The sequence below is a fragment of the Oncorhynchus keta genome, chromosome 5, assembly GCF_023373465.1.
Source record: "Oncorhynchus keta strain PuntledgeMale-10-30-2019 chromosome 5, Oket_V2, whole genome shotgun sequence".
Lineage (NCBI taxonomy): Eukaryota > Metazoa > Chordata > Actinopteri > Salmoniformes > Salmonidae > Oncorhynchus > Oncorhynchus keta.
This window is the reverse complement of record NC_068425.1, coordinates 6,336,971-6,353,193: the sequence shown is the minus strand read 5'-3', so window position 1 is coordinate 6,353,193 and position 16,223 is coordinate 6,336,971. Positions and strand designations below refer to the sequence as shown.

Below are 16,223 nucleotides of genomic sequence, written 5' to 3'. Positions count from 1 at the left end.
TGGGGTGTAAACCTTCTGCAGTATGAGGTGTAAACCTTCTGCAGTATGAGGGTGTTAACCTTCTGCAGTATGAGGGTGTAAACCTTCTGCAGTATGAGGTGTAAACGTTCTGCAGTATGAGGTGTTAACGTTCTGCAGTATGAGGGTGTTAACCTTCTGCAGTATGAGGTGTAAACCTTCTGCAGTATGAGGGTGTTAATGTTCTGCAGTATGAGGTGTAAACGTTCTGCAGTATGAGGTGTTAACGTTCTGCAGTATGAGGGTGTTAACCTTCTGCAGTATGAGTGTAAACCTTCTGCAGTATGAGGTGTTAACGTTCTGCAGTATGAGGTGTTAACGTTCTGCAGTATGAGGTGTTAACGTTCTGCAGTATGAGGTGTTAACGTTCTGCAGTATGAGGGTGTAAACCTTGTAATATAATACTGTGATGTAAATATTCTATGTGTTCTTGAAGATATGTTAGATGTTCTATGACTCACTGGGGTGGTTACGGCAACCCCCGGCGGTACTCCCCCGTCTCCACATGCCGTGGAACTTGATGGTGTTCCAGTGGCTGAGGCCGTCCTCACTCAGAGCGTCCGCCGTCAGGTTGCAGATCTCCAGACGGGAAAACTGCCTCAGGAACTCCTGGAACGACATCCTACAGACAGGGGAGATTAGTGTGATTTAAAAAGGATGTGGACACCGGCTCGTCCAACATCTCATTCCTAAATCATGGGTATTAATATGGAGTTGGTCCCTCTGCTGCTATAACAGCCTCCACTCTCCTGGGAAGGCTTTCCACTAGATGTTGGAACATTACCGTGGGGACTTAGGGTGATTCAATGGGGTTGAGGTCAGGGCTCTGTGCAGGCCAGTCAAGTTCTTCCACTCCGATCTCGACAAACCATTTCTGTATGGACTTCGCTTCGTGCAGGTGGGCACTGTCATGCTGAAACAGGAAAGGGCCTTCCCCAAACTGTTGCCACAAAGTTGGAAACACAGACTCGTCTAAAATGTCATTGTATGTTGTAGCGTTAAGATTTCCCTTCGCTGGAACTAAGGGGCCCGAACCATGAAAAACAGCCCCAGGCCATTATTTCTAATCCACCAAACGTTACAGTCGGCGCTATGCATTGGTGCAGGTAGCGTTCTCCTGGCATCTGCCAAACCCAGATTTGTCCTTTGGACTGCCAGATGGTGAAGTGTGATTTATCACCCCAGAGAACGTGTTTCCACTGCTCCAGAGTCCAATGGCAGCGAGCTTCACACCACTCCAGTTGAAGCTTGGCATTTAGCATGGTGATATTAGGCTTGTGTGCAGCTGCTCGGCCATGGAAACCCATTTCATGAAGCTCCTGACGAACAGTTATTGTGCTGACATTGCTTCCAGAGGCAGTTTGGAACTCGGTGGTGAGTGTTGCAACCGAGGACAGACCATTTTTATGCGCTACGTGCTTCAGCACTCGGCGCTCCCGTTCTGTGAGCTTGTGTGGCCCACCACTGCGGGGCTGAGCCGTTGTTGCTCTTAGACGTTTCCACTTCACAATAACAGCATTTACAGTTGACCGGGGCAGCTCTAGCAGGGCAGACATTTCACAAACTGACTTCTTGGAAAGGTGGCATCCTATGATGGTGCCACGTTGAAAGTCACTGAGCTCTTCAGTAAGGCCATTCTACTGCCAATGTTTGTCTATGGAGATTGCATGGCTCTGTGCTCGATTTTGTATATTTAGTGTATATGATATTTTCATCATAATGGCAGCTGGAGATGTTGTAGATTTCCTGGTGTCTCGTGACATAAATTTAGATGAAGCTGGCCGGCACACGAAGGGTTCTGGGTTCTGAGATTACAGAATACCAGGGTAATTTTAAACAGCTGAGAACTCAGCATGTAATCACGCTCTTCATCCTACCAGAACTCTCCATCCTCCATCTTTAGATGCAGGTCCTCTCTCTCAGATGGGTCCAACTCATCCCACTCCGGAGAACTGGACAGAACAGAGCAATCGATCAATCAAACAATCAATCAACTACACATAGGGAGACCAACAGCACACTGAGAAACAGAATCTACTACAACCTACGACAGAAGTTTTATGAATGTGTAAGTAAAAGTGGTGAAACTGGGGTTTAGTACTCGGTTAGGTGTGTAAATATGTTGATTGTGAATGTGGACCTAGTAGTGGTTCTGTAATGCTCACTTGTCACTCCAGGCGCCAGTCCACTCCACCTGTCCCCAGGGGTTCCTCACCCTGATCAGCCTCTCCACCTGACCCTGGTAGTCCACCTGGAGCAGAACAGAATCACACATATCACGCAGTACAACAATAGAAACCCAGTCTACATAGAAACACGAACCTGAAAAGACAGCAACCAGGGTTCCAAAGCAGGAACTCAGACCCAGGTGAAACCAGGCTTCCTAGTTTATTCTATTGACGGGCTTAACCTACCTTCTTCAGGCCGGTGACTGAGTAAGCATGACCTTTCACCAGCTTCTTGAACGTCACAGACTCCATGTCAAAGGCACTGGTGATCTGTAGTCACAAAATATAGTCAGAAGAATACAAGACCCATGATGCATCTGAATCAGCATTATTTGATATAAGGATGTATTGACTACAATGTTAATGTTATAAATGATAAAGTTCATGATAATGCTCTTCAAAAAGTAGGTACATCAAACTATACCCAGTGCTGTATTCATGAGGCACCAAAACGTAAGAAAACGGACAGAAATAGGGAGGGACTACCTTGAGTTGTCAAATAACAACTGCTTGAAATAGTTTTCTGTGGAAAAACGTTTTAAATTGATGTGCCCTAATGAATGAGACCCTGGTGTTTTTGACAGGACCAGAGGAGCAGGGGACTCACGTCGATGGAGCAGCCCAGCAAGGAGCCTCTGTCCAGGGCTTTGCCGATGATCCTGTACAGGTCCCGTGGAGCCTTACGGAGCTCGTACATCTCAGACACACCGCCGGTGAAGTCCTCAAAGCCTTCTGTGGTGCTGCCTCCAGACAGAGCCTCGTAGGAACCATTCAACCTGACAGATGAAACATATTTCAGGTCAGTGTCACGTCCAAAAACAATAATATTATTATTATTATATTATATATATTATTATTATATTAAAAACATAGTGCAGAGCCAGTATAAATACGTCACATTCAGTGAGCTCCAAAAGTATTGGGAGAGTGACCGATTTTGTTGTTGTTTTGGCTCTGTACTCCAGTTATTTGGATTTTAAATGATACAATGACTATGGGGTTAAAGAGCAGGACTGTCAGCGTGAGTTTTGAAGGTATTTTCATCCATATCGGGTGAACCGCTTAGAAATTACAGCACTTTTTGTACATAGTCCAAAAGTATTGGGACAAATTGACTCATACTGTACAGTATGTCTATACAAGTAGTCAAAAATGTTGTATTTGGTCCCATATTCCTAGCACCCAATGATTACATTAATGTGGATAATCCTGAATGAATTGTGAATAATGATTAGTCACAAAATTACAGACACACAAATATCATATGATATTTGTGTGTCTGTAACTTTCTGACTATATAAAATGCTAACCTCCCCTGTTATTGTAATGGTGAGAGGTTAGCATGTCTTGGGGATATGATATAAAATGCTAACCTCCCCTGTTATTGTAATGGTGAGGGGTTAGCATGTCTTGGGGATATGATATAAAATGCTAACCTCCCCTGTTATTGTAATGGTGAGGGGTTAGCATGTTTTGAGGGTATGATATAAAATGCTAACCTCCCCTGTTATTGTAATGGTGAGAGGTTAGCATGTCTTGGGGATATGATATAAAATGCTAACCTCCCCTGTTATTGTAATGGTGAGGGGTTAGCATGTTTTGAGGGTATGATATAAAATGCTAACCTCCCCTGTTATTGTAATGGTGAGGGGTTAGCATGTTTTGAGTGTATGATATAAAATGCTAACATCCCCTGTTATTGTAATGGTGAGGGGTTAGCATGTCTTGGGGGTATGATATAAAATGCTAACATCCCCTGTTATTGTAATGGTGAGGGGTTAGCATGTCTTGGGGGTATGATATAAAATGCTAACATCCCCTGTTATTATAATGGTGAGAGGTTATGGTAGAGACATTAAGATTAAATTATATGTCAACAGCTCTGGTGGACCTTCCTGCAGTCAGAATGCCAATTGCACGCTCCCTCAAAACATGAGACATCTGTGGCCACATTTTAGAGTTGCCTTTTATTGTGCCCAGCACAAGGTGCACCTGTGTAATGATCATGCTGTTTAAACTGCTTCTTGAAATGCCACACCTGTCAGGTGGATGGATTATCTTGGCAAAGGAGAAAATGCTCACTTAACAGGGATGTAAAGAAATTTGTACACAACGTTTGAGAGAAATAAGCTTTTTTGTGCATTTGGAAAATTGCAGGGGTCTTTTGTTTCAGCTCATGAAATCATGGGACCAACACGTTACATGTTGCATTTACATTTCTGTTCAGTATACTTTCATACACATATTTTCTCCCGATACTTCTGTTCCCCTAACATGGAGGAGACTAGGTACAAAAAGTGCTGTTATCTCTAAACGGTTCACCCGATATGGATGAAAATACCCTCAAATTAAAGCTGACAGTCTGACCTTTAACCTCATAGTCATTGAAACTATCTGCCGCCATTGTCGCAACCCCTATCACCAGCCTGTTCAACCTCTCTTTCATATCGTCTGAGATCCCCAAGGATTGGAAAGCTGCCGCAGTCATCCCCCTCTTCAAAGGAGGAGACACCCTGGACCCAAACTGCTATAGACCTATATCCATCCTGCCCTGCCTATCTAAGGTCTTCGAAAGCCAAGTCAACAAACAGGTCACTGACCATCTCGAATCCCACCGTACCTTCTCCGCTGTGCAATCTGGTTTCCGAGCCGGTCACGGGTGCACCTCAGCCACACTCAAGGTACTAAATGATATCATAACCGCCATCGATAAAAGACAGTACTGTGCAGCCGTCTTCATCGACCTCGCCAAGGCTTTCGACTCTGTCAATCACCAAATTCTTATCGGCAGACTCAACAGCCTCGGTTTTTCGGATGACTGCCTTGCCTGGTTCACCAATTACTTTGCAGACAGAGTTCAGTGTGTCAAATCAGAGGGCATGCTGTCCGGTCCTCTGGCAGTCTCTATGGGGGTGCCACAGGGTTCAATTCTCGGGCCGACTCTTTTCTCTGTATATATCAATGATGTTGCTCTTGCTGCGGGCGATTCCCTGATCCACCTCTACGCAGACGACACCATTCTATATACTTTCGGCCCGTCATTGGACACTGTGCTATCAAACCTCCAAACGAGCTTCAATGCCATACAGCACTCCTTCCGTGGCCTCCAACTGCTCTTAAACGCGAGTAAAACCAAATGCATGCTTTTCAACCGATCGCTGCCTGCACCCGCATGCCCGACTAGCATCACCACCCTGGATGGTTCCAACCTTGAATATGTGGACATCTATAAGTACCTAGGTGTCTGGCTAGACTGCAAACTCTCCTTCCAGACTCACATCAAACATCTCCAATCAAAAATCAAATCCAGAGTCGGCTTTCTATTCCGCAACAAAGCCTCCTTCACTCACGCTGCCAAGCTTACCCTAGTAAAACTGACTATCCTACCGATCCTCGACTTCGGCGATGTCATCTACAAAATGGCTTCCAACACTCTACTCAGCAAACTGGATGCAGTCTATCACAGTGCCATCCGTTTTGTCACTAAAGCACCTTATACCACCCACCACTGCGACTTGTATGCTCTAGTCGGCTGGCCCTCACTACATATTCGTCGCCAGACCCACTGGCTCCAGGTCATTTACAAGTCCATGCTAGGTAAAGCTCCGCCTTATCTCAGTTCACTGGTCACGATGGCAACACCCATCCGTAGCACGCGCTCCAGCAGGTGTATCTCACTGATCATCCCTAAAGCCAACACCTCATTTGGCCGCCTTTCGTTCCAGTACTCTGCTGCCTGTGACTGGAACGAATTGCAAAAATCGCTGAAGTTGGAGACTTTTATCTCCCTCACCAACTTCAAACATCAGCTATCCGAGCAGCTAACCGATCGCTGCAGCTGTACATAGTCTATAGGTAAATAGCTCACCCTTTTTCACCTGCCTCATTCCCATACTGTTTTTATACTGTTTTTATTTATTTACTTTTCTGCTCTTTTGCACACCAATATCACCAATATCTCTACCTGTACATGCCCATCTGATCATTTATCACTCCAGTGTTAATCTGCAAAATTGTATTATTCGCCTACCTCCTCATGCCTTTTGCACACATTGTATATAGATTGCCCATTTTTTTCTACTGTGTTATTGACTTGCTAATTGTTTACTCCATGTGTAACTCTGTTGTCTGTTCACACTGCTATGCTTTATCTTGGCCAGGTCGCAGTTGCAAATGAGAACTTGTTCTCAACTAGCCTACCTGGTTAAATAAAGGTGAAATAAAAAAAATAAAAAAAATTGTATGATGTCAGTACAGAGCCAAAACAACAACTAAAAATCAGTCATGTCCCAATACTTGTGGAGCTCACTGTAGATACATGATGAAGTCTATATGGCAGAGAGAGTGTTAATATGATCGACACACACACACATAGGCCCTGATTAGAAGTAGTGCACTAAATAGGAAATGAGGTGCCATTTGGGACGGGGGCCCGGCCTTCGTTGACATACTTGGCGTAAGCCTTCTCCAGCAGGGCGCTCCAGAACTCATTTCCCTCGGCTGAGTGAACGAACATGATCTCTCCATTCTTCGTTGGCAGCCGGTCGTCAATCACCACGTCCACCCACTCACCAAACTGCCAGAACTGAAGAGGACCACAACAGACAACATTCCATGGAATGTCTCGACGTGTCACAAAGAGAGTGAATCACATGGCAGAACATGGGGAAAGCATACTGGACACTACAACCGTCTCTAAACCTAGAAACGATCTAACTTCCACAGGTGTAAAGTAGGCGTAAAACAAGTCCCCTATGACAGAAATAAAAGGGGAAATTCACTAAGGATTCACAGAACCTCTATACCAGGTGGTGTCAGAGGAAGACCCTAAAAATTGTCAAAGACTCCAGCCACCCAAGTCATAGACTGTTCTATCTGCTAACGCACGGCAAGCGGTACAGGGGCGGCAGGTCTAGGTCCTGAAAAAGGGGGAAAAAAAGTTTAAACCTCGCTCTGTGGTGGTATGTAGACGGCTACAAAAATATATACAGATGAAAACTCTCTGGATAAATAGTGTGGTCTACAGCTTATCATGAGATACTCAACCTCGGGCGAGCAAATCTTTGGGACTTGCTTAGATATCGTGCTGTTTACATAAATGCCTTTGCCTCCGCTGTAGCGAAATATGTCTTCCTCTGACGAGGACAGATCGGACCAATGTGCAGTGTTCGTAAGCGTTCGCAATTTTTAATGAAAAAGACACTGAACTCGAAAATACAAAAATAACAAAGAGAAAGAAGGAAACGAAAAACGAAACACTTCTGTTATGGTGAAGACACAGAAAACAAATCACCAACATCAACTCAAGTGGGAAAAACCGGCTGCCCAAGTATGGTTCTCAATCAGAGACAACCAGGCTACCTAAGTATGGTTCTCAATCAGAGACAACCAGGCTACCTAAGTATGGTTCTCAATCAGGGACAACCAGGCTACCTAAGTATGGTTCTCAATCAGAGACAACGAACGACACCTGCCTCTGATTGAGAACCATAGCAGGCCAAACACATAAATACTACATAGAAAGAAGAACATAGGCTACCCACCCCAACTCATGCCCTGACCAAACTAACACAAAGACATAATAAAGGAACTAAGGTCAGAACGTGTCTCACCAGAGGCTGCTGTTCTGTCCTGCCGATACAGCTTACCCTCCAGTTGTATGTTCCTAATGTCGTCCTCCACTCGGTGAAGCATAAAATATTATAATTTTCCACATCATTTTTAATGTTATTTTCTAACGATTGAACGTCAGCTAGCAGGACAGAAGGCAAGGGCACATTAGCCAATCGTCGCCTGATCCTCACCCTCATCTCTTTCCGCGAAATCTCAGTTTCCTTCTCTAGCGAATCACGAATCCTCACAATGTAACAATCGTTGTTGGAAGGATGGTCGGACCAAGATGCAGCGTGGGGCAGGTTAATCATTTTTTATTTATGATAACCGGCACAAAACAAGAAAGAGTAACAAACAAAACGTACAGCTTTGTAGGGCTAAAAGCAACAATACAAAATCAAGATCCCACAACCAACAGGTGGGAAAAGGCTGCCTAAATATGATCCTCGATCAGAGACAACGATAGACAGCTGCCTCTGATTGGGAACCATACCAGGCCAACATAGAAATAAAATAAAAACTAGAGTACTCACCCTAATCACAACCTGACCTAACCAAAATAGAGAATAAAAAGGCTCTCTAATGTAAGGGCGGAGACACACAAGGCACCCTGATCTTTTGCCTCGAAACCTACATTTCCTTTCTTCAGTGAATCATGGGGATTGGGGCCTGGTCGGGTGTCAACAGGATATCCCTCGATGTCCGACTCATTGAAGAAAAACTCTTCATCCAGTTTGAGGTGAGCAATCCCAGTTCTGATGTTTAGAAGTTATTTTCGGTCATAGGAGACGGTAGCAGCAACATTATGTACAAAACAAGTTACGAACAATGCGAAAAAACAAACAAAATAGCCGATAAGACAGCAGCCCTACCCATCGGCGCCATCACGCGCGTAGTCATACCTGAAAGTGGAAGATCCCAGCATAGTCCTCTTGGAAGGACTGACCATGAGGGACCACTCGGTGGAGCAGCCTCTCATTGAGGGTTAGAGAGGCTATGGCTGCTAGGAGCCAGCAATCACCTGATGGAGGGAGAGAGAGAGGAGAGAGAGAGAGGGGAGTGAGAGAGAGGGGAGTGAGAGAGAGGGGAGTGAGAGAGAGGGGAGTGAGAGAGAGGGGAGAGAGAGAGAGGGGAGAGAGAGAGAGGGGAGAAAGAGAGAGGGGAGAAAGAGAGAGGGGAGTGAGAGAGAGAGAGTGGAGAAAGGGAGAGGGGAGTGAGAGAGAGAGAGAGAGGGAGGGACAGAGAGAGGGGAGAAAGAGGGGCGGGAGGGTAAGTCAGATAGACAGAGAGAGAGAGATTGTTGCAATCATTTAACTAGAATGTCCAGCAGGTGGAGTGTGTACCAGGGTGTGCTTGTGTATGGATGTCAGCCAGGGCCCACCCAGCTCTGGTCCAGGGCCCACCCAGATCTGGTCGAGGGCCCACCCAGCTCTGGTCCAGGGCCCACCCAGATCTGGTCGAGGGCCCACCCAGCTCTGGTTCAGGGCCCACCCAGATCTGGTCGAGGGCCCACCCAGCTCTGGTCCAGGGCCAACCCAGCTCTGGTCCAGGGCCAACCCAGATCTGGTCCAGGGCCCACCCAGTTCTGGTCCAGGGCCCACCCAGCTCTGGTCCAGGGCGTTAGTATGGCGGTAGTCCCTCTAGGAAGAAAGCTGCACTAACAACCAAGTACTACCGTTACTACCTACTATTACCTACTGTCCTGCCCCATAGTTCAACTCTGTTCTATGGAAGAGAATTTTCCACATTCACTTGAACATGATGAAAGGGGGAAATTGTTTGGCGTTTGATTTCTTGACCCAGCTACCACAGTTCAGCACTTTACTTTAACGGAGGCAAATTAGACAGACCTCACAGTGATGACTGAGGTCTGTAAAAGCATGTTGTAAATATGGATGGAAGCAAGGCAAAGATCTGGATGAGTTATTATATGGCTGTGGTGGGTGGCACTATCACTGATAGGAGAGGGGGAGAACACGGCACTATCACTGAGAGGAGAGGGGGAGAAGGCACTATCACTGAGAGGAGGAGGAGAAGACGACACTATCACTGAGAGGAGGAGAAGACGACACTATCACTGAGAGGAGAGGGGGAGAAGACGGCACTATCACTGAGAGGGAGAGAAGGCACTATCACTGAGAGGAGGAGAAGACAACACTATCACTGAGAGGAGAGGGGGAGAAGGCACTATCACTGAGAGGAGAGGGGGAGAAGACGGCACTATCACTGAGAGGAGAGGGGGAGAAGATGGCACTATCACTGAGAGGAAGGGAGAAGAAGGCACTATCACTGAGAGGAGAGGGGGAGAAGATGGCACTATCACTGAGAGGAGAGGGGGAGAAGATGGCACTATCACTGAGAGGAAAGGAGGAGAAGGCACTATCACTGAGAGGAGGAGAAGACGGCACTATCACTTAGAGGAGAGGGGAAGAAGGCACTATCACTGAGAGGAGGAGAAGACGACACTATCACTGAGAGGAGAGGGGGAGAAGATGGCACTATTACTGATAGGAGAGCGGGAGAAGACGACACTATCACTGGGGGAGAAGACGGCACTATCACTGATAGGAGAAGGGGAGAAGGCGACCCTATTATTGATAGGAGAGGGGAGAAGACGGCACTGTCACTGAGAGGAGAGGGGGAAGACTGCACTATCACATCACAGAGAGGAGAGGGGGAGAAGATGACACTATTACTGAGAGGAGGAGAAGATAGCACTATCACTGAGAGGAGAAGAAGACGGCACTATCACTGAGAGGAGAAGAAGACGGCACTATCACTGAGAGGAGGAGAAGACGACACTATCACTTAGAGGAGGAGAAGACGGCACTATCACTGAGAGGAGGAGAAGACGGCACTATCACTGAGAGGAGGAGAAGACGACACTATCACTTAGAGGAGAGGGGAAGAAGGCACTATCACTGAGAGGAGGAGAAGACGGCACTATCACTGAGAGGAGAGGTGGATAAGACGGCTAAAGTAAAGTAACAAAAAAATAGAATCAATCAAAAAGTAACACAATAAACTAACAATAGCGAGACTATATACAGGGGTTTCTGGTGCCGAGTCAATGTGGATTCTATATTCAGGGGTTACTGGTACCGAGTCAATGTGCGAGGGTACAGGTTAGTCGAGGTAATTTGTAAAGTGACTGTCCTGACCAGGTCAGGTTACAGGAGACCACAACCCTACAGATTATCTCTCAACCCCAACAGAGGAGGAGAGATCTTGGGGTCTGAAGATGTGGGGGGTTTATGACCCCTCACGCCCCTGGTAAATCTCAGGCCACAGACAAATTCCTTTGTCCTGTTACTATGGAGAACCAGCCTCAGAACATTAAACATGAAATAAAGGGACTTTGGAACAATGGTTTCCGTCAGCCACAATGGTGGTCATGACGATAGATGGAATATGAAAATGTATGTCATTTTTGTTTTGTTATTAAAAGGTTAATAGATTACGTTATTACGAAAACATTGTAATGTGAAGGGTTTTCCTAGTATATGTTTGATGTTTATACATTGTACGTTGTATGGAAAATGTCCAAATCAAAGATAATGTTTTGGGGAAGATGAAATGTTACGTTAGTTGTCTAAAATTGGATTTGAATAAAATCTAGACCTTGCCCCATTAACTTGGTATGCCCAGAGAATTGCCCTAAAGGCGTTTACGCCCACTTCTGACCCAAGGGTATATAACCTGTGAGTATAGAATTTACAGATAAGACTACGTCACCCAAGCTGCAGCAAGTTCTAAAAAGTCAACGAACCCTGAATGCAACGCAAGTTTGAGGACAAAGAAATCCTTTTCTACCCAAGCTACGGATGAGTAGCTGTGTCTAAGCGGGTGAATTCAAGTCGAACCACCTAGCCTCCATCTCCCATCGAACCGTAGTATCTAAAGGGATTCATTCCTATGCTGTGAGCTCTGAGCTACAGAGCTGTCTGTCCTCAGAAGACCCCTTCCAGACCAAAGGGTGAGGGAACAGACTCCTAAGCCAAAAAGGACACTGACATCGGGAGGACTCTCAGAGAGGTGCGCTGGAGTAGTGCGTCATCGAACAGCTGAAGGCCTACGCAGAGAATCCTCGGAGATCATCCCCACGTAATTACATCATTATATTCTGACCCATAAGAGCGGCAGTTTGGGGCAAGGCTAGGGTTAGAATAGCATAGCTGACAAATTCACCCAAGTGTATATTTCTCTTGCGTACTTTCTTTTTTCTCTCTCTTTTGAAATCCTCATTTTGGGTAACACGCGCCATAGTGTGTTGGCCCGTTATACTAAGTTCTAATCAATAGCCTATAATGTGTTTTGTCTATGTGTATCTTTTATCATCATTTCAGCTTTCTAGTAAATAAATACTCAACTAAGATTGGTGTGGTACGAACTCATTGGTGAGACCCGGGTCCATGCAGATTCACGGGCTATACGACGTTCAGAACGAGATTGGTAGAGGCAACTGGTTAATTAGCGGCTGTTGTAAAATCAATATTCTGATATTCTTTGAGTTAATTTGAGAAATAGAAACAAAAAACAAAAACGAGTTTTCCCATGGTGCCCCAGGTTAATGAGTTAATAATTGCTTGATTCAGTTAATCACGCAATTAGAAACAGTCGTCACATTAACTAATATAACGCCATGACACTGTGCATAGATAATAAACAGCGAGTAGCATCAGTGTAAAAAACTGGGGGGTAGAAGACGGCAAGATTATTAGGTTGTCTTACCTAGCTACCTTAAGTTGAATACTCTGACTTAGTCACTGAATAAGAGCGTCTGCTATTAAAACTATCAAAATGTAAATGTGATTAAGGTTATCCGTCCATCTTGTACAAGTCAAGAACGAGGCTGGGCTGTTGGGGTTATAGCAAAGAGCCTTTCAGCTAGTAGGCTATTAGAAGTGTTTAAAGATGTCCCCTTACCTCTTTTTTACTTCAAGTAGAGCTAGGACGGTTAAAACCATTACAACCGCTTGTAGCAGACATTGGGGCGGCAGGGTAGCCTAGTGGTTAGAGCGTTGGACTAGTAACCGGAAGGTTGCGAGTTCAAACCCCCGAGCTGACAAGGTACAAAATCTGTCGTTCTGCCCCTGAACAAGGCAGTTAACCCACTGTTCCCAGGCTGTCATTGAAAATAAGAATGTGTTCTTAACTGACTTGCCTGGTTAAATAAAGGTACAATTAAAAAACATTCTGCTGATACAGTAAGGTTCATGTAGCCTATACTGGAGAAATGTCAAGTTTGAAATGAAAACAGATAGTTAATGAGACAAACTAGTAGTTTAATTTAGTTTAGTAGTTTAAAAGAAAATAAAATAAAAACTGTGGTGCACATTAATATGATAAATAACAATAAATATAATTATTATCACTGCTCTAGAGGAGATCTGCATGGATGAATGGGCCAACATACCAGCAACAGCCCCAAAACATCACTGCTCTAGAGGAGATCTGCATGGATGAATGGGCCAACATACCAGCAACAGCCCCAAAACATCACTGCTCTAGAGGAGATCTGCATGGATGAATGGGCCAACATACCAGCAACAGCCCCAAAACATCACTGCTCTAGAGGAGATCTGCATGGATGAATGGGCCAACATACCAGCAACAGCCCCAAAACATCACTGCTCTAGAGGAGATCTGCATGGATGAATGGGCCAACATACCAGCAACAGCCCCAAAACATCACTGCTCTAGAGGAGATCTGCATGGATGAATGGGCCAACATACCAGCAACAGCCCCAAAACATCACTGCTCTAGAGGAGATCTGCATGGATGAATGGGCCAACATACCAGCAACAGCCCCAAAACATCACTGCTCTAGAGGAGATCTGCATGGATGAATGGGCCAAAATACCAGCAACAGCCCCAAAACATCACTGCTCTAGAGGAGATCTGCATGGATGAATGGGCCAAAATACCAGCAACAGCCCCAAAACATCACTGCTCTAGAGGAGATCTGCATGGATGAATGGGCCAAAATACCAGCAACAGCCCCAAAACATCACTGCTCTAGAGGAGATCTGCATGGATGAATGGGCCAAAATACCAGCAACAGCCCCAAAACATCACTGCTCTAGAGGAGATCTGCATGGATGAATGGGCCAACATACCAGCAACAGCCCCAAAACATCACTGCTCTAGAGGAGATCTGCATGGATGAATGGGCCAAAATACCAGCAACAGCCCCAAAACATCACTGCTCTAGAGGAGATCTGCATGGATGAATGGGCCAAAATACCAGCAACAGCCCCAAAACATCACTGCTCTAGAGGAGATCTGCATGGATGAATGGGCCAACATACCAGCAACGGCCCCAAAACATCACTGCTCTAGAGGAGATCTGCATGGATGAATGGGCCAACATACCAGCAACAGCCCCAAAACATCACTGCTCTAGAGGAGATCTGCATGGATGAATGGGCCAACATACCAGCAACAGCCCCAAAACATCACTGCTCTAGAGGAGATCTGCATGGATGAATGGACCAACATACCAGCAACAGCCCCAACACATCACTGCTCTAGAGGAGATCTGCATGGATGAATGGGCCAAAATACCAGCAACAGCCCCAAAACATCACTGCTCTAGAGGAGATCTGCATGGATGAATGGGCCAACATACCAGCAACAGCCCCAAAACATCACTGCTCTAGAGGAGATCTGCATGGATGAATGGGCCAAAATACCAGCAACAGCCCCAAAACATCACTGCTCTAGAGGAGATCTGCATGGATGAATGGGCCAAAATACCAGCAACAGCCCCAAAACATCACTGCTCTAGAGGAGATCTGCATGGATGAATGGGCCAAAATACCAGCAACAGCCCCAAAACATCACTGCTCTAGAGGAGATCTGCATGGATGAATGGGCCAACATACCAGCAACGGCCCCAAAACATCACTGCTCTAGAGGAGATCTGCATGGATGAATGGGCCAACATACCAGCAACGGCCCCAAAACATCACTGCTCTAGAGGAGATCTGCATGGATGAATGGGCCAAAATACCAGCAACGGCCCCAAAACATCACTGCTCTAGAGGAGATCTGCATGGATGAATGGGCCAAAATACCAGCAACGGCCCCAAAACATCACTGCTCTAGAGGAGATCTGCATGGATGAATGGACCAAAATACCAGCAACGGCCCCAAAACATCACTGCTCTAGAGGAGATCTGCATGGATGAATGGGCCAACATACCAGCAACAGCCCCAAAACATCACTGCTCTAGAGGAGATCTGCATGGATGAATGGGCCAACATACCAGCAACAGCCCCAAAACATCACTGCTCTAGAGGAGATCTGCATGGATGAATGGGCCAACATACCAGCAACAGCCCCAAAACATCACTGCTCTAGAGGAGATCTGCATGGATGAATGGGCCAAAATACCAGCAACAGCCCCAAAACATCACTGCTCTAGAGGAGATCTGCATGGATGAATGGGCCAAAATACCAGCAACAGCCCCAAAACATCACTGCTCTAGAGGAGATCTGCATGGATGAATGGGCCAAAATACCAGCAACGGCCCCAAAACATCACTGCTCTAGAGGAGATCTGCATGGATGAATGGGCCAACATACCAGCAACAGCCCCAAAACATCACTGCTCTAGAGGAGATCTGCATGGATGAATGGGCCAAAATACCAGCAACAGCCCCAAAACATCACTGCTCTAGAGGAGATCTGCATGGATGAATGGGCCAAAATACCAGCAACAGCCCCAAAACATCACTGCTCTAGAGGAGATCTGCATGGATGAATGGGCCAAAATACCAGCAACAGCCCCAAAACATCACTGCTCTAGAGGAGATCTGCATGGATGAATGGGCCAAAATACCAGCAACAGCCCCAAAACATCACTGCTCTAGAGGAGATCTGCATGGATGAATGGGCCAAAATACCAGCAACAGCCCCAAAACATCACTGCTCTAGAGGAGATCTGCATGGATGAATGGGCCAACATACCAGCAACAGCCCCAAAACATCACTGCTCTAGAGGAGATCTGCATGGATGAATGGGCCAACATACCAGCAACAGCCCCAAAACATCACTGCTCTAGAGGAGATCTGCATGGATGAATGGGCCAACATACCAGCAACAGCCCCAAAACATCACTGCTCTAGAGGAGATCTGCATGGATGAATGGGCCAACATACCAGCAACAGCCCCAAAACATCACTGCTCTAGAGGAGATCTGCATGGATGAATGGACCAAAATACCAGCAACAGCCCCAACACATCACTGCTCTAGAGGAGATCTGCATGGATGAATGGGCCAAAATACCAGCAACAGCCCCAAAACATCACTGCTCTAGAGGAGATCTGCATGGATGAATGGACCAAAATACCAGC

At 46.0% G+C, this 16,223-nt stretch overlaps 1 protein-coding gene across 8 annotated transcripts in view; it reads right to left on the bottom strand.

The window, feature by feature from the left end:
• LOC118376417 (calpain-1 catalytic subunit-like) overlaps positions 1–16,223 on the bottom strand; it is a 65,530-nt gene that overhangs the window by 26,192 nt on the left and 23,115 nt on the right. For all 8 annotated transcript variants that reach the window (XR_008136438.1, XM_052518577.1, XM_052518578.1 and 5 more), the window contains 7 exons: positions 8,762–8,880; positions 6,698–6,831; positions 2,854–3,022; positions 2,433–2,516; positions 2,184–2,269; positions 1,896–1,970; positions 480–640 (listed from right to left, as the gene is read on the bottom strand). Coding sequence is in view for 7 of the 8 variants with exons in the window: in XM_052518577.1 (XP_052374537.1) it covers positions 480–640; positions 1,896–1,970; positions 2,184–2,269; positions 2,433–2,516; positions 2,854–3,022; positions 6,698–6,831; positions 8,762–8,880 (828 nt within the window). In the remaining variant the exon portion in view is untranslated. The remainder of the gene's footprint in view (positions 1–479; positions 641–1,895; positions 1,971–2,183; positions 2,270–2,432; positions 2,517–2,853; positions 3,023–6,697; positions 6,832–8,761; positions 8,881–16,223) is intronic.